This window comes from Eublepharis macularius, chromosome 3, assembly GCF_028583425.1.
Source record: "Eublepharis macularius isolate TG4126 chromosome 3, MPM_Emac_v1.0, whole genome shotgun sequence".
Classification (NCBI taxonomy): Eukaryota; Metazoa; Chordata; class Lepidosauria; order Squamata; family Eublepharidae; genus Eublepharis; species Eublepharis macularius.
The window spans coordinates 173,536,374-173,561,385 of record NC_072792.1 but is presented as its reverse complement, the minus strand read 5'-3'; the positions used below and the strand labels follow the sequence as shown (position 1 = coordinate 173,561,385).

Sequence of the window (25,012 nt, the reverse complement as noted above, 5' to 3'; positions counted from 1 at the left end):
CCCCTTTTATCTGTGTTGCAGAGCCTCTGCCTAGCTGCCAGCCCTCCCTCTTCTCTCTAGCTAGCGCAGGGAAAATCTATTGCAACTTTGCAGTTTCAAGCAATCACGCTCAAGGGATGGCAAAGTTACCCCCCCCCCCCCCGCTTTTACTGCTGTTTGGATAGCAAGACCAAATACGTGAGGTGTGATTACAGAGATCGGGTTTAGAGCAGTCCAATACAAGCAAGTTTAACAAACCGAAAATAGAGTACACAGAAGAGTCTCTCTGAAGAAGAGGAAGAAGATGTAAGCCACCTTGGGTCCCATTGGGGAGAAAGGGGGGTATAAATGAAGTAAATAAATAATAAATGTGCTCTAAAACAAGAAATAATTCTAGATCTACCCTTGAACTATTTCTCTTTCTCTAATTTCTATTTTTTTCCGCCCCTTAAGAATTTTTTAGAAATGCTCTGGAAGAAACAAAGCAAAAAATTGACAAATACACTCTGAAGCAAATGGAGCTAAAGAAAGAATGGGCCACCGAGGTACCTTTTTCGCTTTGAAATCTTGGGTCTTTTTCTGAATCCTGGGCAGTGACTCTAGTACCCATAAGAAGCAGGACACGGAAGCAGAAGACTGTCTCTCTCTGCCTCTGAACTTCTGGGCATCTCCATGTAAAGCAGGAATGGCCGTCTCCTGATGCCAGGGCTCCTCAGCCTTTCTGAGCTTTGGAATTCTGACCCATTGTGGTGGGTGCAGCTACAAAAGGGCTGCCACAGCTTACTTTCTGTCACACAGTGAAGATCCTTGTGTGATCCTTGTGTGCTGCTGCCAAAGGAACATTTTTAAAAATCTGCACAATCAATCAAATCTCCAATGGCCAATCAGAAGCCTTGCTGGGCAAAAGCCCTGCATGGCCCCACCCACTTTCTAAAGACATTTGGTGGGTGCAGTGGGCACCACGTTGGGGACCCCTCCCTTATGTGTTCATTTGAAGTTGCTTTGTACTAAGTTAGACCCAGGGCTTTTTTTCAGGGGGAACGCGGGGGAACGGAGTTCCGGAACCTCTTGAAAATGGTCACATGGCTGGTGGCCCCGCCCCCTGATCTCCAGACAGAGGGGAGTTGAGATTGCTGTCCGCGCCGCTCAGCAGCACGGAGGGCAATCTAAATTCGCCTCTGTCTGGAGATCAGAGGGTGGGGCCACCACCCATGTGACCATATTCTCCAAGGGCAACCCACTGAGTTCCACCACCTCTTTTCCCAGAAAAAAAGCCCTGGTTAGACCATAGGTCCATCTAGAGCTCTAGTGACTGCTCTCTTAAAGGCCATGACTCTCCAGGATCAAAGGGAGCAAAAAATCATTCCACGCATATGCTGAGATTTTTCAACTGGAGAGTGCTTGGACTGGGAGTTTCTATACACCAATCTTGCGTACTGACTTTAAGCCACAGCCCTTCACATCTGGCAGTGAGCTGCGTCACATTTTACATATGAGCTGCTTGTCATCAAGATCTGGGCAGTGACTGCTGTGAGCAACAACAGTTGGTCTTTCAGGTGCTACTGGACCCAAATCTGACTGTTCTCCAAAATCTCAGGCAGAGAAAAGTCATTCCTAACACCTGTCCCCTTAATAGCAGCTTAGGTAAAGGTAAAGGTAGTCCCCTGTGCAAGCACCGAGTCATTACTGACCCATGGGGGGACGTCACATCACGACGTTTTCTTGGCAGACTTTTTACGGGGTGGTTTGCCATTGCCTTTCCCAGTCATCTTCACTTTACCCCCAGAAAACTGGGTACTCATTTTACCAACCTTGGAAGGATGGAAGGCTGAGTCAACCTTGAGCCGGCTACCTGAACCCAGCTTCTGCTGGGATCGAACTCAGGTCGTGAGCAGAGCTTGGACTGCAGTACTGCAGCTTACCACTCTTGGCCAAGTGATGTGACTTACCTCTACACCATGAAAAGCTTCACTTTCCCATTTCCACATATTGAAAATGAATTCCTGCCTTCAAGTCATAATTGACTTATGGTGACCCCTGGTGGGGTTTTCATGGCAAGAGACTAACAAAGGTCTGCCTCTGCAGCTCTAGTCTTCATAGGAAGTCTCCCATCCAATTACTAATCAAGTCCATCCCTGCTTAGCTTCTGAGATCTGATGAGATCAGGCTCTCCTTAAGCCTCTATTAAAGGGATAGAGCATTTTTCTCCAGGCCGGTTGTCAAGCATAACCACTGAGCCATAGCCACACCCCATTGACTCTTTGCAGACATAGTAGACTATACTGAGAAAGATGGACCAATGGCCTCACTTGGCACCTGGCATCTTCATAGAAGAGAAATTCAGTGTGGTTGGGCCTACGGGTAGGACCTTCCTTGTGGTGGCCTCAGCCTTCAAGAATTAACTAGCGTCTTTCCCAGCTCACTCTGTAGACAGCATCACGTTTATACTTAGACTGCCCTTCCATATGTTCAGACAATATGCAGGCTTTATTCTAGAACATGTCTTGCTGATCATTGCTTTTAGGTGATATGTTGTGATAAGTTGCCAGGTAGTTTTTGTGCAAGATCTATGGGATAAAAATGTTTTAAACAACAAATAAAAGGAAGAATGGGGGTTTTGTTCAAGGGTTCCAGTTGTCTCTGAGGCTCTGGTAGCCAGACCCATGCCTTATTCTTCCTTCAATGCAAGAAGTTCAGCTTCAGCAAGGTTGTCCCTTTTTTTCTTTCTTCAGAATGCCGTTAAACACATTGACAGCATCAGCTGCCGGGAGATTAAAGAATACGAGTGGCTAAAAGAAGAGGTAAGGGGGAAAGGAGAAACCTCGATCTTCCCCTCAGGGCCTGCCCACCAAACACAGAACTCCTTCACACCATGATTTTGGGCTTTCCAGCTGCACAAAAGCGGGTGCTGAGAGTACATGGTGGGGGGAGCTATTTTCCCTGTGACTTATTTCCATACCGCTCAATTAACCGTTGGATGCAGGAATAATATGAGCAGAGCCATGATCATATCCCACTTTAATGTCACGTGGCCACATGAATCACTCATCTGTGTACAGAGGCTGCTTATAACCATGCTGGACCAAGGCAACATAAAAAAATATCTTTTTAAAAGACTAACCCAACTAATATTATGCAAGCTTTGATGTTCTGGAGCAGTCTTCATCAGACTGGGTGTTTCAAGGACTGAGAGGAAAAACGTTTCAGGTCATGATTGCTGTATGTCATATTGTGTAGTGTGTATATGTTGTGGGCTCATGGAAGCTGGTGCTACAATAGATCGGCAAGTCTTTGAAGAGCCACGACACTTTTTGTTATTTTGGCTGCAGCAGATTAAGAGGGCTACTCCTATGGGATTAATAAACAGTAGCATTTCCAGTTGGCTAACTACAATCAACTAGTAAATAAATCCGAAAATAAGTGAACAAATCACTGTGAAAAGTTATTACCCAGATATGGTCTGAGACTAACACTACAGTCCTGAACAAAGCTTAGCATGCTTCTATTGAAGTCATTGGACTTAGTAAAGGTTAAGGTTGCGTTATTAACGACTTGGAAAATGGATATTAAGTTTTTAAAAAGATAAGCATAAGGCTATGAACACGAGACATTCATTCTGATATTCATTCTTTCCCCAACATTCAGTTCACTGTCCGTCTTCTGTGCAGCCCCACATGGGACTGTGCACGCGCAGGCCTGCCGACCGGATTTTTCTTTACTAGTCAACGTCCACTAGGGGGCGCACGTCCGATCCAATGCGCATGCGCGGCAGTTTCCCGCCCGAGCGACATTGGGCGACGTCGCCCCCTTTCCCCTCAGTTTCTTCTTTGCCGCCGACCGGTTAGCAACTAGCTGTCCGCTGTGAAGAAGTTACTTTCTGTGAGGAGATCGTTATTCTGAGGAGAGATGGCTGACAAAGCTTTGTTTAAGCATTGTTCTACGTGTTCCACGAAGATGACGAAGACGGATGGCCATTCCGTTTGTTTGGAGTGTTTAGGAGAAGGTCATATCGTGGAGAAATGTGAGCATTGCCGGCGTTTTACACCTAAAGCCAGGGCTGAGAGGGCTAATAGATTGAACGCCCTACTTTGGAGAAGGGCTATGAAGGCTTCTGGGGTCCCGGGTACTCCTCAGAAAGGGCCATCGCCGGTTAGCGGTACGGGTGAGACATCGATGCCCGAAAAATCCGCTCGCAGCTCCATCTCCACTCCGCGCTCCCGCTCGCCGGGTCGGCCCCGTCAAGCGCCGGTTCCGGCTTCGGATCCGAACAACACCAAACTCGGATCCGCCTCGGATCGCGGGAGGCTGTCGGAGTCGGATCCTACACGGAAGCGTCGACATCGATCCAGGTCGCCTTCCAGATCGGAACCATCTTCTTCGACTCTGAGACTGAAGAAGAGGACGTCTTCGGTTCCGAAGATCCCGGCTGGATCGGTTCCGGAGCCATCGGATCCGATGCCCCAACCGTTGTCGGTTCCATCGGCTAAGCCGGTTCCGAAGCCTTCGGACCAACTAACGTCTTCGGATCCGAGCCCTCCGAGTCGTGATGGTAGCCGTGCCCCGCCGGCTCCGACGGGCAAAAAGGCTAAGAAGAAGTCGAAATATATGCAATCGGCTTCGGCCCAAACTGATGAGGTCTTGTGGGAGAGACCTGCGACTCCATCTCTGCACCTGTCTCCTCCCTCTCCCCATTCGGACTCCGGTGGGGATGGTAATCTGCCTGATGCTCCGCCTCTTCATTCCCGTTCCTGGAGACACTGTGGGCCCGTCAGTGGAGAAGAACCTCCTTATCGTTCACCATGGAGAGGCTTTGAGGGAGACGGCTCCCTCTATGGGAGATCGCACCGCTCGTATTCCCCATCCTTCACCAGAGATTATTGGGGTGATGTAAGGAGTGATGCCTCTCGTTATGGGTCCCCTGGCCAGGGGTCACCTTATCAGCATGGCAATCCTTATCAGGAGCCGAGTCCTAGTCCTCCATCTGACCCGTTACCAGAGGACATTGTTATCAGGACTGGTCGTATCTCACCGACCGATGATTATCGGCTCTACACGGAACAAATGGTCCGTATGGCCCGCTCCCTGGACATCGATATCTCGGCGGTTGATCCGAAACCGAAGGATAAGATCCTTCAATATGTCCAGTCTGGGAATCCGCAGACCATCTCGTTCCCGTTTACTGAGGGCTTGGTGGACATCATTAACACCATTTGTGAGAAACCGGCGACAGTTTACCCCACGTCCCGGAAGCTGGAAGCGTTATATAAGACCAGGGATGATGTCTGTACATATCTGTTTGCTCATCCACCTCCCTCTTCCCTCGTTACGGAAGAGATGCAGCTCCGTCCTCGCCAGGGTTCCCACGTTGTGCCCACTGACAAGGAAAGCAGGAAGCTAGACTCTCTGGGCAAGAAGTTATACTCGTCTGCGGCCCTTACACTGAAAATTTCCAATTATTCGGCCATTATGGGGGCTTATCAAATCTTCTTATGGAACCGTATGGCAGTCTTCATGGAAAAGCTCCCTGCTGATCAGAAGGTCTTGGCCAAGGTTGTGCTGGATGAAGCGCTTCGATTGTCCCGACAACAAATCAATGCGGGGCGTGATACTGTGGACACTTCTGCACGGGCGTTGGCATCCTCCGTTGTTCTACGAAGGCACTCCTGGCTCCGCACTACAGCACTCCCAATGGAGACGCGTAACAAAGTGGAGAACCTGCCTTTTGAGGGCCAATCCCTTTTTTCCGCCAGAACGGATGAGTATCTTTCGCAGAAGCGTAAAGACCGGCTGACGGCCCGTTCCTACGGGATCCTTCCCTCCAAGCAGTTCACCGATAACCGTTACCAGTACCGCTCGTTCCAAGGCTACCGTGGTCGGCAACAAAGATACCAGCCGTATCCACGTTATGCGTCCTACAGACCTTCCCAACCACCTGCGAATGCCTTTCAGCGCAGAAGGCCTAATTACCGCCCCAGGCGCACGCATCAGGGCTCTGATGCCAAAGAGTCAGCAACTCAACCCAAGCAGTTCTGACTAGGAGTGGAACAATCCGTTGTTTTTGGAAGCAGATTGGCTAGTTTTGCCTCTGCTTGGGCGGAAATTACCCGTGATAGTTGGGTTCTCAACGTTATAGCTGTTGGTTATAAAATTCAATTTGATGTTTACCCTGTGTTGTCTCTTCCTGATTATGCAGTACACTCCTTTTCTGATAAATTACAGACGGAGGTTGTAGAGCTTCTGCATAAAGGAGCGGTACAGGAGGTGCTTTCACAGGACTCCTCCTGGGGGTTCTATTCTAGGATGTTCCTGATAGACAAGAAGGATGGTGGCGTCCGGCCTATCTTAGATTTAAGAGAATTGAATAAATTCGTTCTCGTTAAGCGGTTCAGGATGCTTACTTTAAATACAGTTCTCCAATTAATGCCGGAGGGCATGTGGTTCGCGGTTCTGGACCTCAGGGACGCGTACTTTCACATCGCCATCCATCCTGACCATAGGAAGTACCTTAGGTACCTGTGTAATGATAAGATCTACCACTACCAGGTGCTCCCGTTCGGCCTCTCATCGGCCCCCCGAGTCTTTACGAAATGTATGGCCGTGGTGGTGGCGTATTTGAGGGAACAAGGGTGTACCATCTATCCCTACCTTGATGATTGGCTGTTAGCGACTCCCTCTGTCGATGCTCTACGGGCTCAAATTGAAATTGCCCTCAGTACCTGTTTCCGGTTGGGGCTGCTGGTCAACTTAAAAAAGTCTAACCTTACCCCTTCCAGGAGGATACTGTTTATTGGTATGGAACTGGATGGCGTGGTAAATAGGGGTTTTCTACCTAGGGACCGTGCATTAAAAATTGGGAGACTGGTGAACCTCTTCTTGAGGTTCAGTCAGTCACATCTATACAGAAGCTGCTCGGCCTTATGGCTTCTTCTACGGCAGTTACCCCTATGGCCCGGTTGCACATGCGACCTCTCCAGTTATGGTTCCTTTCTGTTCACGATTTTGAACATGGGTCCCAGAACAAACGGTATTCCATTCCCAGGGGGGTCCTTCGCTCATTACAATGGTGGCTTAGTGAAGCTAATCTTTTACGTGGTGTGGGTTTTGGTTCGGTCCACACTGATATTACCATTTCGACCGACACTTCCACGATAGGATGGGGGGCCCAGTGTGGGTCCCTTAGGGCACGTGGGGTCTGGTCAGAACAGGAGAAGAGTGATCATATTAACCTACTAGAACTGAGAGCGGTACGTTATGCCCTTATTGCCTTTGCAGATACGCTACACCAGAAATCAGTTCAGGTGCTCACAGACAATTGCACTACGATGTTCTACCTGAACAAGCAAGGGGGCACTACCTCCAGGGTACTCTGCGACGAGGCCAGTCGAATTTGGACCTGGGCCGTGGAGAGGGACATATTCCTGCATGCGGTCCATATCCCTGGCACCACGAATGTGATCGCGGACAAACTGAGTCGAATGCGGTCCAAAAATTACGAGTGGACTATAGCAGACTCCTACCTGAATTCCATCTTTTTGGTCTGGGGGTGTCCGGATGTCGACCTTTTTGCCTCAGAGGCCAACAAGAAGGCTCTGCAGTTTTGTTCCAGGGGAGGTCTCGGTCACCGCTCCCTAGGGGACGCGTTCCAGATACGCTGGACAGGGCACCTGTTTTATGCCTTTCCTCCCTTCCCCCTATTAGCTCGAGTGGTCAGCAAGGTTCAGAGGGATGGGCCTCACATGATTCTGGTAGCTCCCTTTTGGCCCAGACAGGCGTGGTTCCAGCATATCATGCAGCTGTCCCAAGGGTCATACCGTCGGTTCCCTCTGAACCCGGACCTTCTGTCCGACAACGGAGTGTGGTATCACGACCTACCCAAACTCAGCCTCACGGCTTGGCACATTCAGGGGCAGGGGGGATGTAGCTACTGACAGAGTAGCTGAGATCTTACTCAATGCACGTAGAGACACCACTCGAAGGTCGTATTCAGCTAAATGGAAACGTTTTGAGGCCTGGGCTACTGACGTTGGCCTGAATGCTTGGGATTGCCAGCTGTTTTCTGTTTTTGAGTTCCTCCTGTCTCTAAAGGACGGGGGACTCTCTAATTCCTCTATTAAAGTTTATTTGGCTGCAATTTCAGCATTCCACCCTAAGATAGATGGGAAGACGGTGTTCTCCCATAGTTTGTCAAAGTCTTTTTTAAAGGGATTATATAACATGTACCCACAGGTGAAAGATATTGTTCCCCAGTGGACTCTACAGGTGGTGCTCACTGGGCTTATGAAATCGCCCTTTGAACCGCTGGCTACTTGTGACTTGAAGTGGTTATGTTGGAAGGTGACCTTTTTGGTTGCCATCACTTCTGCCCGTAGGGTTAGCGAATTGGCGGCCCTGAGATGTGACCCGCCCTTCTTGAAGGTCCATCAAAATAAAGTGGTCTTGAGACCCGACCTTCGTTTTAGGCCTAAAGTGTCCACTCAGTTCCATACGTCTCAGGACATTATGTTGCCTGTCTTCTTTCCTGACCCTTCGGGTGCTCCTGAGCAGACCCTACATTCTTTAGATGTTGGGAGGGCTATTTTGTTTTATTTACATCGTACATCACAGTTTAGGTGTACCAAACAACTGTTTGTGTGCTACTATGGACCCAGAAAGGGAAAGGCTGCTACAGCTCAATCAATTTCGCGTTGGGTTACCCAAACTATTAGGGCATGCTACTCTCATGCTAACTTACCTTGCCCTTTGGAAGTGAAAGCTCATTCCACCAGGGCGCAAGCTGCCTCTGCAGCTTTCCTCAGGGGCGTGCCCTTGCATGATATCTGCAGGGCAGCAACGTGGTCGTCTTCCGACACGTTTGCCAAACATTACGCACTAGATGTGTGGGAACGGAAAGAGGCTGCTGTGGGTCACGCAGTGCTTCAGTCCCTCTTTCATTGAGAACACATGCCCGCCTCCTGGGTAAGTGGCTTGTGAGTCTCCCATGTGGGGCTGCACAGAAGACGGACAGTGAAAACAGAGTTGCGCTTACCGTAACTACTGTTCATTGACGTCTTCTGTGCAGACACACAACCCTCCCTCCTACCCCGCTGTGTTCTTCCAGGTAATGTGAAGACATTCGGCGGCAAAGGAGAAACTGAGGGGAAAGGGGGCGACGTCGCCCAATGTCGCTCGGGCGGGAAACTGCCACGCATGCGCATTGGATCGGACGTGCGCCCCCTAGTGGACGTTGACTAGTAAAGAAAAATCCAGTCGGCAGGCCTGCGCGTGCGCAGTCCCATGTGTGTCTGCACAGAAGACGTCAATGAACAGTAGTTACGGTAAGCGCAACTCTGTTTTCTTCATGTAGTTCTATTTTAAATTTCATTGTTTCTGGGAAGTTTATGTCTGCAAAAATAGGAATAAGGAATAAGAAGTGGAGGACTCCATGAGGGGGTAGAGTGAAGAATTAGGGAATATTTGGTTGGGAATTTCACACTGCCGCAGGCAAAAGTGGAAGATTGCGGAATTCCCGGGGCCAGGTGATTCATGTTCTACACATCAAGGACCAACCCACTTGTTGATTTCTTCTAAGGCCTTTTAAAATTTTCCAGATGTAGTTGCTAGGATTGCTTTATCAAGGAAAAGAATGGAGCAACAAGAGGAGGAAACTAACTTTTTCATCTTTCATCATTTCCATGCTGAAAAAAGCCACCTTTAAGCTGCTGGAGAAAATGTACCCGCATTTTCCCCCAGTGGAAGTGAAAGCAGCTCTGGGGCGGGAGTTTTTCTCAGCAACAAAAACGGCAGGGAAGGAAGGGGTTAAAGTTTCCCTGTTCTCTGCCCTTGATAAAGCAACCGCTAGCAGATAGGTCTGTGCAAAGGGGGGAAAAGGTTGCAGTAGCACAGTTGCAATGTAGTGTCAACCGCTGAGCAGGAATTTGCTTTCCTAGACTGGAAAACTGAGGGCATGAGAGAATTTTTACCCCTGCCTGTCTTGAGACAACAGCCTTAGTGGCTGCATTTTGTTTTGGAAAGTCAGTAAACAGGATCATGGATAGTTTGCTAACCTCCAAGTAGAGCCTGGAGTTCTCCTGGGATTGCAACCGATCTCCAGTCTACAGAGATCAGTTCCCCTGGAGAGAATGGCCGCTTTGGAAGCTGGACCGTATTGCATTACATCTCTGCTAAGGTCAGGCGTTTAGCTATGTTGGTCTGCAACAGAACAGCAAAATTCAAGTCCAACAAGCACTTTAAAGAGCAACAAGATTTCTAGGGTATAAGCTTTCCAGAGTCAAGCTCCATCTGACAAAGAGGGCTTGACTCTTGACAGCTTATACCTTGGAAATCTTTTTGGTCTTTAAAGTGCTTACTGCACTCAATCTTACCCATCATGTGTAATTTCTTCCACAAGATTGAAGAAGCCTATGGTGCAAGGCCATAACTATGGTGGAGGTGCTGAATGTGGCATCTGTAACGGCATACAAACATAGGTAATAGAAGTTCCATCCCATTCACTAATGCTGTATTGTAAGCTACTGGTTCATAACCTTTTTTGGTACAGTGACTCATAAGTCCAAATTTGCTTGGTATAATGATCCTCTGAAAAAAACAGCGCGCACACATTGATAAAATTGCAAAAGCCCATCACCTACTTTCACCAGCTTCATATTAGCAACTCTGCCAACCTAAGACTGGACTTTTGTCTAATGAAAGAAGTCATAAAAATTAAGGATTTAAGCTGGTAGCAGCTGTAAGACCCATCAGTTGTGCCCAGAGCCAGTGTTAGAGCACCTGCTTTGCATGCAGAGGTTCTTCTGCTGGAGACCAATCAGTGTAGATAACAGCAGCTTGGACAGGCTATAATGGCTAAGACATTGTCAAATGTTTGTCAAATGTCTTCATTGCAGAGTCTCATCTTTCTTGGCAGGTTGCAATTTACAGAAAAGAGGTGGATGAACTGGAAGCTGCAGCCCATGCCCTAGAGGAGGAAAATATCTATCTCATCAAGAAGCTCTTTGATCGTAGACTGCAGTACCTTAGAGTACCCAGGTAGAGAGAGCTCTCTGTGACGCACCGATCTGGAAGCTAATTTTGGAAAGAGTTTGTGTTTTTGCTTAATGTCTTGCAGTGAGGTTTATTTATATATCCAGTAGCAACAGACCAGATAACCTCAGCAAACTATAGATCATGCAAGAGTCAAGTTGGAAAAGAATGCCTAAAGCAGATTGGACAGTGTGTGTCCTAGCATTATTGACTTTTCCAAAGAGTCTTGTCTTCTCATGATGTGACTGAACTACAATGCCCTCAGTTTTGTCATTTTAGATTCTAGGACGAATTCAGGCTTGATTTGGTCTAGAACCCACTTGTTTGTCTTTTTGGCTGTCTAAGGTATCTGTAAAACTCTTCTCCAGCACATTTCAAATGAAAATTAGGCCGAAAGGAAAGCTAATAAAGAAATAGGATGGGCTAGGATGAGAAGGGAATGAGGAGTGCTTCAAACTAGGAACAAGGGGCAATCAAGAATGAGAGGGCATGTTTTTAGGAAATGGAAGGAAAACAGAAATAGAAGCTTTAATTCTGAACATGACTGCATGTATACTGCCATGCTTTGAGCATACAGAGAGCCAGTGAAGGGTAGTGGTCAGAGTGGCGGACTAGGCCCAGGGACCAAATCTGCACTCATCCATAAATTTCCCTGTCTGAATTCTCTCTGCCTAACTTATTTCACAGGGTTGTTGTGAAGATAAAAATGTGGGAAGGGGAAACCATGTATGCTGCCCTGACCTTCTAAGAGCAAGGGTGGGATAGTAATTTACTAGACAGGAAGACAGAAAATATAGATAAATGGAAAATGTACAGAATGTGGCATTTGGGGCAGAATTCCCAAGTTCATCTTCGTTCTTCTGTGCCTCCACACATGGGGACTGCGCAGGCGCAGGCCAGCCACTGGAGAATTTTCTAGAGCTTCCATGGCTCCGAAGGGGCCGTTTGTCACGCGCCTCAGCGACCGTTTTCCCGCCTAAACGGTCACGTGCTCCTCCAGCGACCAACGGCCCCTTCCCTCAGTTCTCTTCTTGCTGCCGCTTGGAGAGAACGTGAGCTTTGTGCTCTGTGCTTTGTGCTTTCTTCTGACTGATTGATCTTTGGCTTTTTGACTTCGGACCTCGACCATTCTTCGGACCTTGATTTGGACTTGACGTGGACTCGGTATTTACGACTCGGACTGTTTTGACCCTTCTCTCGCGTGCCCCTGAAGATGGCCTCTACGGCTCTCTTTAAGCATTGCCTTCAATGCCACACTAAAATGGCCAAAACCGATGGCCATGAACTGTGCCTCTTTTGTTTGGGGGAGACCCACAATGTGTCGGCCTGTAGGATCTGCCTGGGTTTCACCAACAAGGCCCGGCAGGATCGCAGGGCCCGACTGAACTCCTCACTGTGGCAGACGGTCATGTCTGAGGGCGCCCCGTTACCTCCGCCCAAGGCCGGCCCTAGCCCCTCTGCCGGACGGCAATCAAGAGCTGGCTCAGTGGCTTCCGCGAGGTCGGGGTCGAAACCGCGTCCCCCGAGTGCCTCGGCGTCGAGAGCGGCCTCTCCAGCGCAGGGTTCGGCACGGCCGCCCCGGAGCGCGTCATCTACCAGGTCGGATCCGAGACCGGCTTCGGAACCGAGGATCCTGGTGCCGAGTCCCCGGTCAGAACTGACGACCGGTTCGATCCCGATCAAGGTGAAGCGGTCGAAGCGGAGGTCCCCTTCGAAGTCGAGGAGTGCATCGGTTCCGAGGTCTTCTTCGGAGCCGGCCAAGAAGAAGAAGACGACCAAGCATCACCGGTCGCCGCATCCCACTCCTCAGGAGGAGGTCGTCGTGCTCCCCCACATGCCTTCCCCTCATCTGGGTTCCCCTGAACCGGAGGGGGTCTCCGAACCGGTGCTGGATCCGATGGCTTTCGAGACTGTCCAGGCGGAGTTTTCCTCGGGGCCAGAGCCAAGCCCACGGCTCCGTCTGGGTCGACCATCACCTGCCCATCGTTCACCAGGACCGGAACCGAGTCCGCCTCCTCATCGGAGTCGACAATCACCAACCCCTGCTGCCGGCCGTGAGAGGCGTCGGTCCAGGGACAGTGTCCAATCCGTCCGGTCCACTGCGTCCCGACATCGTCAGGCCTCCTACCTTCCCCCGCCGTACCACTGCCAGTGGGAAGGGGCACCTACCGGTTTCTCCGCATCGGAACCGAAGCCTTCAACATCGCGGCAAGCATGGTTCCCACCTCCGGTCCACGGTGAGGGATCCCAGCTCGGTTCCGACGAGGGGGACGTCGAAAGCCTGGGGGACTACCAGTCGGAGTCCTGGTCTGAGCCATCGCCCGCTGACGATGTGGTGCCAGCTACGGGTTCACCGTATGAAGACCTACGGATTTACTCTGATCAGATGGCACGGATGGCTCAGGCCCTGGAGATGGACATCTCCTCGGCGGCCCCCCAAACCAAGGACAAGCTCCTCAAGAGGATCTACGGGGACAATCCGGCGTCCCTCGGCTTCCCCATGCTCGAGGGTATAGAGGAGATAGTGGAAAGGGTGTGGAAGGTGCCCTGTGACCAGCCTCCAACGTCCAAACGGATCGAGCAGTTGTATAAAATCAAACAGGGCACCTGGCAGGCGTTGGTGAAGCACCCTCCACCTTCCTCTCTTGTTACTGAGGAATTCAACCCCAGGCGGTCGGGCCACACATCTGTGCCGGCCGATAAAGAGAGCAGGAAGCTTGACGCACTTGGCAGGCGCCAGTACACGGTAGCTTCGTTGGGCCTGAGGATCGCCAACTACCAGACCATCATGGCTGGTTTCCAGCTCTACCTCTGGGAGAAGTTGGCATCCTATACTCGAGACCTCCCACCTGAGCAGAAGGCTGTGGTGTCCCTGTTGCAGACGGAGGCTGTCAGGCTGTCAAAGCAGCAGATGAATGCGGGGAGCCACGCTGCCGACACTGCTGCTCGGGGAATGGCTTCGGCGGTGGTCCTCAGGCGCCACTCCTGGTTGCGGTCTACTGCCCTTTCCCAGGAGGTGCGTTCCAGGGTGGAGAGCATGCCCTTTGAGGGGGACTCGCTGTTCTCGAAATCGACCGACGAGATCCTGAAAAAGAAGAAGGAGGACAGACAGACGGCGCGATCCTTGGGGCTGGCTCCTACGGACAAGCCCACCTCCAGGCCACGGTATGCCCCCCGGTCCGGCCCTTACCACTTCCAGGGCAGGTACCAGCAACAGCGGCCGGGCTACCACCAGTATCCTGCTTACCAGCAGCGGTCATACCCTCCTGCACAGCAGCAGAGGCGGCGAAGGCCCTTTAAACCTCGTCCGTCGCAGCCGCCGGCCCAGCAGAGAGATCAGCAGGGCACCGGGAGGCAGTACTGACGGGTCACGCCAGCCGTATCCCCAAATTTCTCGGACAGACTGAGTCCACTCCTTTCTGAGTGGGAGTCAATAACATCTGACTCATGGGTCTTAACAATTGTTGAAATGGGATACGGGCTGGAGTTCGTTGAGCTGCCTAGGTGCAGTTCACTCCTGACGGCTGTCAATAATACTATGGCCGAGCTGGATGCGGAGATCGTGTCACTCTTGGCCAAGGGTGCTGTGGAAGAATTGCCCTATGAGGACTCTGTAAGGGGGTTCTTCTCTAGGTTCTTCCTGGTCCCCAAGAAGGATGGGGGCTTACGTCCCATTTTAGATCTGAGGGGCCTTAATGCCTTCCTCAAGGTGACCAAGTTCAAGATGGTTACGTTGGCGGCTGTGATCGCCTTGCTGAAGCAGGGGGATTGGTTTGCGGTCCTTGACTTGAAGGACGCATATTTTCACGTGGGAATACGGGAGGAGCACAGGAAATACCTGAGCTTCGTTTACCGGCAAAGGGTTTTCCGGTATAAGGTGCTCCCCTTTGGTCTGTCCACTGCCCCACGAGTGTTCACGAAATGTGTGGCCCCTGTGGTCTCCTTCCTTCGGGAAGAGGGCTGTACCATCTTTCCGTACCTCGATGACTGGCTCATCGTGGCTGAATTGGAGTCTAGGCTGGTGCAGGACATTGGCTTGGTACTTAGCACTTGTCAACGCCTGGGGCTCCTGGTGAACTTTGGAAAATCCAAGCTGGTGCCCAGCTGCAAAGTGTCCTACATTGGTGCACTGCTAGACTCTGTGGAGGGTAAGGCTCTGCTCCCCTTGGAGAGGGCTCGGTCCCTGAGGGGTCTGGTGTCCATGTTTAAAGGGAACTGCTTCCAGTCCGTGCGCACTATCCAGTGCTTATTAGGGCATATGGCAGCGGCCACCTCTGTGGTGCCCTTTGCTAGGCTGCGTATGCGCCCTCTCCAGAACTGGTTTGTGCGGAGGTACGATGCTCAGCGGCACCCTCCGTCCCTCAAATTCTCTATCCCGAGGGTCATCCTATCCTCCTTGGACTGGTGGCTGTCTGATGACAACTTATTTAAAGGGACCCCCTTTGGGTATCAACATCCTGACGTCACGGTTACCACTGATGCCTCTCTGTTGGGATGGGGGGCTTACTGTGACGATGTATGCGTGCAAGATGTCTGGTCTGAGAGGGAACAGACCCTCCATATTAATGTGCTTGAACTAAGAGCCATTCGTTTCGCACTTGTGTCCTTTACAGCACTGCTGAAAAATCGCCAGGTGTTGGTGCAGACGGACAACACGACGGCCATGTACTACGTAAATCAGCAGGGGGGCACAGTGTCCATGGCCCTGTGCCGGGAAGCCACGCTCACTTGGCAGTGGGCAGTCAGGAATGGCGTGTCACTTCGTGCTATACACGTGGCTGGGTCAGACAATGCTCGAGCGGATGCCCTCAGCAGGGTCCCTCTGCTGGACCACGAGTGGGAACTGAACGTAGAGTGCATTGGGCAGATCTTTCAGATGTGGGGTCGTCCAGTGCTGGACGTGTTCGCCACTGCGGCAACCACCAAGGCCCACACGTTCTGTTCCAGGGCAGGGAGCGACCCCCTCTCTATTGGGGATGCCTTCCAGTTTACGTGGACGCAGGGCTTGCATTACATGTTTCCTCCGTTCCCTTTGATCCCCAGGGTCCTGTGCAAGATAGAAGAGGACGGGACGGACTGCATGCTGGTGGCCCCCTTTTGGCCACGGCAGGTTTGGTTCCCGAAGCTCCTGCGAATGTCCCAACGGACATATGTCAGTCTGCCCCCTCGGCAAGACCTTCTCCTAAACGGGAGCCTAGTCCACCACGACCCCAGGAAGCTGCACCTGACGGCTTGGCGGATCGTTCCTCCCCTGTAGTTTTTACTGACGAGGTACAGAGGGTCCTCCTGAACGCTCGTCGACCATCCACTAGGCGCGCTTATGCGGCTAAGTGGCGCAGGTTTGAACTTTGGGCACTTGCTAAAGGAGTGGTGCCTGCCAGCAGCCCCCTAGGGGTTGTATTCGAGTACTTGTGCCACCTGCGGGACCTGGGCTTGAAGGTTTCCTCTCTCAAGGTCCTCTTGGCAGCTATATCGGCTGCTCACACCCCAGTTGAGGGTGTTACAGTATTTTCTCACCCACTATCCCGCCAGTTCCTTAAGGGCATGTTCAACCTTTACCCACCTGTGTCGGCACCAGTGCCTCAGTGGTCGCTGTCCCTGGTGCTTTCGCGTCTGATGTTGCCCCCATTTGAACCTATGGCTACGTGCCCCTTGGATGTATTATCTTACAAGGTGGCATTCTTGGTGGCCGTGACATCGGCCAGAAGGGTCAGTGAGCTGTCGGCGCTGCGGTCTGACCCTCCCTTTCTTGTGTTTCATCCCAACAAGGTGGTCCTGCGTCCCTGCCTGGGTTTCCTGCCCAAGGTGGTGTCCGCTTTCCACCTCTCACAGGATATTTCCTTGCCTGCATTTTTTCCTCACCCTTCCTCTAAAGGGGAAAAGGCCCTCCATTCCCTAGACTTGAAGAGGGCCATAGCCTATTACCTGGATAGGACGAAAGGATTCCGGTCGAGTCCTCACCTGTTTGTGTGCTTTGGGGCCAAGGACAAGGGCAACAGGGCTTCTTCACAGACCCTGTCTAGGTGGATTGTGACGGCCATTAGCAAGGCCTATTCCCTGACAGGGGTAGCTTGCCCGCTTCATGTCAGAGCCCACTCCACGCGGTCCCAAGCATCCTCTTCGGCACTCCTCAGGGGTGTGCCCCTAGTTAACATTTGCAAAGCGGCCACATGGTCCTCTGCAGACACCTTTGTCAAGCATTATGCCATAGATGTCAATGCGGAGCAGGATGTATCTGTGGCCAAGGCTGTCCTGCACTCCCTTTTTTCCTAGGGGAGTCTTGGATAAGGTTTTTTGGCGTACCTGCTAGGTACCCTTGGGTGAAAAGGGTGTATATATGTATATATGTATATGTTCTGTTTATAGTTATGTAATACTGAGTGCGTATATTTTACTACACAGCTTATAGAACTGTATATATGTATAAGTTGTTCTTGTTTGTTCAATAAAATTGTGTTGGACTTCACCCCGCCTTCCTTATTGCGTGAAGCTTGGTACACTCCCATGTGTGGAGGCACAGAAGAACGAAGATGAAAACAGGGTTAACATACCTGTAACTTATGTTCATCGAGTTCTTCTGTGCTGACACACAACCCTCCCTCCTACCCCGCTGTGAAATCCAATGCACGACAATGTGATGGCTGTAACAAGAATTGGTGTTTTTAAGGTGTTGCGCTGAGTGTATTGGTTAAGCGGTGGCAAAGGAGAACTGAGGGAAGGGGCCGTTGGTCGCTGGAGGAGCACGTGACCGTTTAGGCGGGAAAACGGTCGCTGAGGCGTGCGACAAACGGCCCCTTCGGAGCCATGGAAGCTCTAGAAAATTCTCCGGCGGCTGGCCTGCGCCTGCGCAGTCCCCATGTGTGTCAGCACAGAAGAACTCGATGAACATAAGTTACAGGTATGTTAACCCTGTTAACTTCAGTGTTCTCTTAAATGCAAGTGGCTAGCCCACATGGAGCTAAGAGGATTAACTGTAATCAAGGAGATATCACAACTCTCTAGGCGGCCTTAAGCAAGCTGAGAGCCAAGTTTGGTATAGTGGTTAAAAGTGGCAGGACTCTAATCTGGAGAACCAGGTTTGATTCCTCACTCTTCTGCTTGAAGGCAGTTAGGTGATCTTGGATCAGTCATAGCTTCTGGGAGCTCTCTCAGCCCCACCCATCTCACAGGGTGATTGTTGTTGTGGGGATAACAACACACTTTGTAAACTGCTCTGAGTGGGTGATAAGTTGTCCTGAAGGGCGGTATATAAATCGAATATTATTACTACTATCCTCCACCTCCCTGCCTCAAATCTGCAGCATAGGGATAATAGCACTAGCCAACTTTACAAGACTGTTGTGAACCTTACAGCAAGATAATGTGTGTGACGTGCTTTGGCTACTGAATGCTCTGTTTGTATACTAAGTACTGTTCCAAAGAGTGCAAAAACCTGCCCTGAAAATGTGGGAACCCCAGAAGTGGAAAGATGGTTCTCTGTAGCTGGGTATCACCACCCATGCCCCTGCCCATGACTAGAAGCATTCCGAACTCGACAACGTAATGACAATTGTGCAGAAGAAAGACTTATGCAGGCATAGAATTATGGGGCACTTGATGTGAGTAACTTCCTCCCTCTTGAGGAGTCTTACTGGCCTGGGAGGAGAGCATTAGCAAAACCCAGGCTGCCCATTTCTTCGCATTCAATAGGCATGCCACCGCTACTGCCCTAATCACTACCCTCGGTGAAATCCTGTCCTACCATATAGCTGAGAATTCCTCCCTGAGCCTGTAATTGCTATGGGCATGAAGATGTCCACATTTCAAACACCTTGATGACAGAACAACGAATAATGGATTGTTGGAGATTGCTTCTGTGGATCATGATTTTGGAACGGAACCCACGGATACATTCCACCCTAGGAGGTACTTCCCTGTGGCAAAGCGAGCCTGCCTTCCCAACGCAAGGGGCTCTTCCTGATGTTTTGCAGCTGGGTGAGACTCCGTCTCCCGAAGGAAAGCATCTCCAGTAGCAGATATGCAGCCCTCTATAAATGGGTGCCAAGCTATTTTGAGGGACTTTGATTTTGCCTGGCCAGTCACCCATCTTGGTATTTATTTCAGCCAAGACAGTTCTAGACGCTTCTGTACCAGGCTGTCAGCTCGGAGTTAGAGAAAGGTTTCCACATTTTAATAAGAATGCCTTGCCCCTCAACTAGAAGGGCAGCCTATGAATTAGCGAAGTAAATTTTTAAAAACCCAAACCAAGGCCTTTCGTTTGTCCAAATTTTGATGCTGATTTACCCCTGGAATTTTAAAAATTAAAGTAGTAATTGATTTGAAAAAGGAGCAGGAAAACAAAACATGGAAGTAGAAAAAATAACAAACCAGAAGGGCAGGTTAAAAGCATGAGATCAGACATATTTTCACCCAGCACCTTAAACTGATCAGATGGAGCAGCCGGAAAATTTCTGTGGAGAGGGGTTCCAAAGGCAAAGCACCACCACCAAAAAGGCCCTGTCTCTGATAGCTATCCAACTCAGCTCCAAAAGAAAAGGGCCTCTCAAGAAGATAACCAAGGGCCAAACACACATGGGAACAGGCAGCTCTTTTAAGTATCCTGGCATTCGCTCATTCCAAACGTTCAAGTAGTACACCTCTGTTGCTCAGGAACCAACAGAAGGCATATTTATCAGCAAAGCAGCAGGACTTGCTTGCCAGCAGAGACAAGTAAAACAAGGCTGCTGTTCTTTCCTCGAGAGGTATGACATTGCTTTTATTTCTTTTTACTTTTCTAGGAAATTATTCCTTACCCAGGGTGCTGGCCTGCAGATTAGTGCAGATGAATTGGAAAAAATGGAATCCAAGGAGTCTCCAGGTAATCCTGCAAATGACCGAGAGCTGTCTCTCCGGGAAGCAATGTGTGTGTGGGGGGGGGGGGGCGGGGGGGGAGAGAAATACCTATAGACATCTTGGAGGAGGAGGAGAGCATAGCCAAATTAGGGATCTGACAGCTGCCGCTGTGCTTCTTGTCAGTGTCTGTCCGCATGTAAAGGGAACAGGTTTATTATCAAGCAGGTACATGCTGGTGTGGCTGACCCCTCTGTATATACATACACACAAAGCTGTCTTATGCTGAATCAGACCATTGATCCATCAGTCAGTGTTGTCCACTCAAATGGGCAGCGGCTCTCCAGGGTTTTGGGTAGAGCACATCTGCATCATCTATCCTTTCACCTGCAGATGCCAGGGATTGAACCTGGGACCTTCTGCATGCAGAGCAGAGGCTCTACCACTGAGCCATGGCCCCTCTCCATGCAATAGTAGTCATCATCCCATCTACTTGAGCCCTCCCATTAACTTGGATTTTGCAGGTCAGCAGAGACAGCTAGACTGACCATTTCGACAACTGGTAAAAATGCTTTGCCTTGGAGAGAAGCTCAGCAGATCCATTTGAAAAGGTCACTAGTTGTTAAGGTAGTTTGGGTTTTTTGGACACAGCACGAGAGCTGAGGATGAGGATTAAGGAGTTGGTGTTTTTGTTAACGTAACTGAGGCTGAAAATACCACCCCTGGAATCAGAGTTAGAAAAAGGGGTTCCTTAGTTTTACGCACGCGCCATTTGGTTTCCATTTTGATGGTGAGCAGATGCAAAGGAGGCTCACTGCTGGACAGAAGCTGTGATTTCAGACAGGTGACTACTTTCATCCCTGCAGAACAAATGTATCATCTGCTGTATCAAAAGGCACAAGGCGCTGTACCAATCATTCCCTTCCATGGAATAAACTCGCTGGGCTCTGCCAGTGAAATTGTCCTCGCCACAGAGATACAAGAAGAGGGAGAGCCAGAGGCAGAGTTTCCTTCCGAACTGGTTTATCTGAGAGGACAAATGGCCTCTCAATTTCTTCCTCCACTCCTGTATGAAGACACAAGTGATTTCAAGGTAAAAAAAGTTCAACCCCCTTCCCCTAGCCCCTGTCTGAATCAGGCTGCATTATACTGAAACTGAGCTCTTTAAAAAAAACATCATTTTGAGCATTAAAGAACCTTGTTTCTGCTACATGATTTACAGTTGGCAGGTAGCATTTGATAGCACCTTTTCAGCATTGGAGCAAGATGCAACTGCCAAGAGGGGAAAAGGTTAGTGCAGGAAAGCAATCCACGGACCTTTGCCTGGAGCTGTATTCCTGTCCCGGAGCCCAACAACCACTGCCTGAACTAACTAAGGCAACTAAGCAGTTTGCCAGCAGCATATTCCCAAAAGTCCATGGGATGCGATCTCCATTGTCTGTTCAGGAGTGAAAAAAGAAAGGAACCCAACATGTTCCAAGTGGGCATGAGAATGGGAAAATGCACACACATGCACAATGCTGAAGCACATAATGTACGTTTATTATGTTGCTCAGCACACACAAAAAGTATTGGGCATGTGTGAAATACTCTTACTTACCTGAAAGAGTAGAGTTTTTCTGCTACCCATGTCATAAAGGGGCAGTCTTAAATTCACATACAAGTTTTATACAGGAATACACCTTTTGTTTGTGACCTTTTCTAAAGGGGGATTGTCTTACATTCAGGCTCATCTTCCTTAGGGTAAATACAGTAGTTCCATTTTTAATTTGCTGATGATGGCAAAATAGGATTTTTCCTTAAAAAGCAACATGACTCAGGCATAGAAGATGGATCCCTGAATGCTTTTTGCAAATTGAAACCAGTCTCTCTGCTCTTTTAAGGAAAAAAAACAATGTGTAGTAGGCAGGTATTTATTTATTTTAGGGGCCAACAGGGTAGGAAAAAGGAATGGAAAGGTTAAACCTCCTCCCCATGTGGTCCCTTTCCCAACTGAGGAGGCAGACTGCCTTTAAAAGACTGATGAACTGTGATCTCCCATCATGTCTAGCAGGACTCAACTTAGCTACCATTGAAGGCTGGTTCTGACATTGCTCCAAGAGCATTTGTCACTGAGTAACTTGTTTCCCCCTTCATTGTTAACTCTAGGAATACAAAGAGTTGGGTCCTTTGGAGGTAAAACTCATGAGCGCAGTGGGCAGCGCCATGCCCATTCATGAAGATATTAAACTGATGCCAAGCAGAACCCAGATGGAACAGAAATATGATCGTACCAAGGCATCTCGCATCACCTACCGGATGATCAAGTCTGTATTTCCTTGAGAGAAGGTAGAGACCATTTTTTAAAAAAAAAAATACACAAGCTTCATGATGTTGAGGTTTTTAAGCAACAGCGGCTGTTGATTTATATTAAAAATATTTAAGTTGGATCCATTAGCAAGAGTGTGTATTATGAATTGCCACATTTTATCAATCCATGTCTGATAGGACCCAGCTTAACACATGCAGGAACTGCATGATCCGACCTCCTGTGTAAGCTTGTAGTTCTGCATTTTTGTCCCACCACCAGAGTAAATTTGGCTTCCTCGTGTTGCATGTGGAAAACTGCTATTAGTTTATAAAGCACTTCTAGAGGGTTCAAAATTCTTCACTTACCTTATCTCAGCAACTCAACCCTGTAAGCTTAATATTATCCCCACAGCAGGGGAGGCTGTGACCCAAGTGGAGTCCAAAGAGCTCCAAAGGATCTCCCAGAGCAGCTCCAAGTAACTGTGTTGATTCAAGGAAATATTGAACACACAAAAGCTGCATGTTCTTCTTTTGTTAAAAACAACAAAATCGGCACATAACAGCATGCAAGCGCAAAGTTCTCCATACCCCATCAGGACACATGTAAAGGTGGGGGTGTATAAAAGAAAGATCTTAGGACATAGTCCTGTTGTCTCCTATTCCTAGACAGGAGGTGGACGTTAATCAAGGACAGCCTCAGGTCTTGTATGCTGTACTGGCTCGCAGACCAGAACAAGTGTGAATTGAATGGTCGAGGGTTCTTGACAAGGGTGCAAGTAATAATTCACACATTTCTTTAGAGCCCTTAATCTTTCCATTCACAGTTGGCAGAATGGGGAAGGCTAGGGTGGAAGAGTAAAAGCCTCATAACACACCTTTGCTTGCATAGGACTGCAGTGTTTGAAAAGAACATCACAAATGCTCAGCCCATCAGTGGGTGAATAGGGATAACCACATACAGAGCATTTAAAATGTGTGGCAAGGCCTGGTACCTCCATCATGGGCATGTAGGGAAGCAGCAGATGGGGGGCAAGATTCTCCTCCCCACTTACAAGAGTGATACAATTGAATGGCGAGGCTAGCACAAAGTAAACGCTGGCCTGTATCCCACCATGCTGTTGAACGATCCACACTCCTGTTATGATGCAATCCAATTCTTCAGACTTTGGAACCAGATACAAAAGATTCCTCCATGTGACGTGCAAAATTCCATGAACACAGCGGTGTGGAGCATACCAGGCTGTCATGGAGTGCTTCCTGATTGGATTTGAAAATGGCTGTATAGTTTGTCCCGTTGTGAAAGCTCTCGTTTTCCTGTTAAGAAAGTGACTCCTCCTGCCTTACGAGGAAGATATGGTTGAACCTGCTTTTGCTTACTGCTTACCATAAGCAAAGCAGGGAAAGGCAAGCTAGGCTGTTCACTGGTGGCACAGATGCAACAGCATATCAACACAGCCGATTCGGTTTCGTTTTCTCGGCCATGTCAGACGCTCCTCTCCGCAGGTCTGGGAGGAAGTGCCTGAGCAGCCTGACCGGGCGGCTGATCTGCGAAGATTAGCCCCCAGGACTCCCAGTGAGGGAGGCAGGGTCCGGGACGCGGCGGGAAGAGCCCCCTGAAATCGATGCGGGGGTTAAATTGCCCGTTTGTCCCTATGGAGGCCGGCAGACGTGCGCGGCACCTTGAGTGCTGCCAGGCCATGGAAAACGGCAAAGAGCAGAACTAGGCAGAAGCCTGTAAGTAAGCGAATCCCTTCTGTTATTACAAGCGCACGCGAAGGAGTGGTGGGATCTGAAGCTAAGAAGGCTCGCTCTTCCCCCTTGCTGAGTTTCAGAATTTGGTTGGCGGTCCCCCCCCCGCCCCTAAAATGGCAGCGAAAAAGCAGAGTCCCGCTTTGGGCAAGTCAATTTTGGCTGCCCTGCAGGTGAAAGGAGAGTTGCTCGAAGACTTGGTGAAAAGGTCGGTTATCGAAGCCATAAAGCCCTTTGTTGACAAGCTGAATGAAACAGATCAAAGGGTGGGCTTAATTGAGAGCGAAGTGAAAACCATTAAGGAAGCAGCGGGGGGGGCAGAGAAGTCTGCCCGGGAAAATGCGTCACTCGTGAGGGCAACGAATAAAGAGTTAAAGCTGGTGGAGAACCAGCTCATCGGGCTACAAGTGGAACGAACACAGACAATTTTGCGCCTCCAGAACGTGAAAGAGGAGGAAAATGAGGATTTATGGGGTCTGGCCTCGGAACTATTGGCGACACCCGCGAGGGCAACTAAAGAAGAGGTAAAAAGCGCCATTTTGGAAGTCCGTCGGGCTTCTTCAAAATATGCAACGAGGCGTCAGCTGCCTCGCGAGATCATCATCGAGTTTTCATCTAAAAGGATCCGAGACACTATCCTATACAACTCATATAATGCGGATCTGGATTTTCTGGGTAATAAAGTTAAGATACTGAAGGACGTCCCATTTTTAGTTCGGAAAAGAAGATTTAAGTATAAAAAGCTCGCAGCTCTTCTGAGGGAACGTGAGTACAAATGGCTATTTCCGGAAGGTATTTGGTTCAGTTACAAAGTTCAAGCTTACAAAATAACATCAGAAGATCAATTAAGGGACTTTGAGGACAAAAATCAAGAATTTCAGCAAGACACCAAGCAAGAAGAAAAGGCGAAGTCTGAAGGGGCGGGGAGGGAACGAGCACTGCGGCTGCAGCTGCTCAGAGAGAACTGCGTCCGAGACTCAGGGGGGAGGAGGAAGACTTAATTTGAATTGTAATTTGTATTTTGCAAGGTCAGCCACTCCATCAATATCATACAAAGTTTTAATTTTTTAATGGCAGTATGAAGGGAAAGCATTATGTGTAGTGTAGTGTTGTTATATGTTGCTGGTTTTTTTTCTTTCCTTCCCCT

At 49.5% G+C, this 25,012-nt stretch overlaps 1 protein-coding gene across 3 annotated transcripts in view; it reads left to right on the top strand.

The window, feature by feature from the left end:
* CCDC83 (coiled-coil domain containing 83) overlaps positions 1–22,218 on the top strand; it is a 40,192-nt gene extending 17,974 nt beyond the window's left edge. For all 3 annotated transcript variants that reach the window (XM_054974751.1, XM_054974750.1, XM_054974749.1), the window contains 6 exons: positions 433–524; positions 2,712–2,780; positions 10,883–11,004; positions 19,776–19,855; positions 20,694–20,920; positions 21,976–22,218. In XM_054974751.1, coding sequence (XP_054830726.1) covers positions 433–524; positions 2,712–2,780; positions 10,883–11,004; positions 19,776–19,855; positions 20,694–20,920; positions 21,976–22,149 — 764 coding nt within the window. In that variant the 3' untranslated portion in view covers positions 22,150–22,218. The remainder of the gene's footprint in view (positions 1–432; positions 525–2,711; positions 2,781–10,882; positions 11,005–19,775; positions 19,856–20,693; positions 20,921–21,975) is intronic.
* The last annotated feature ends 2,794 nt before the right edge of the window (positions 22,219–25,012 follow it).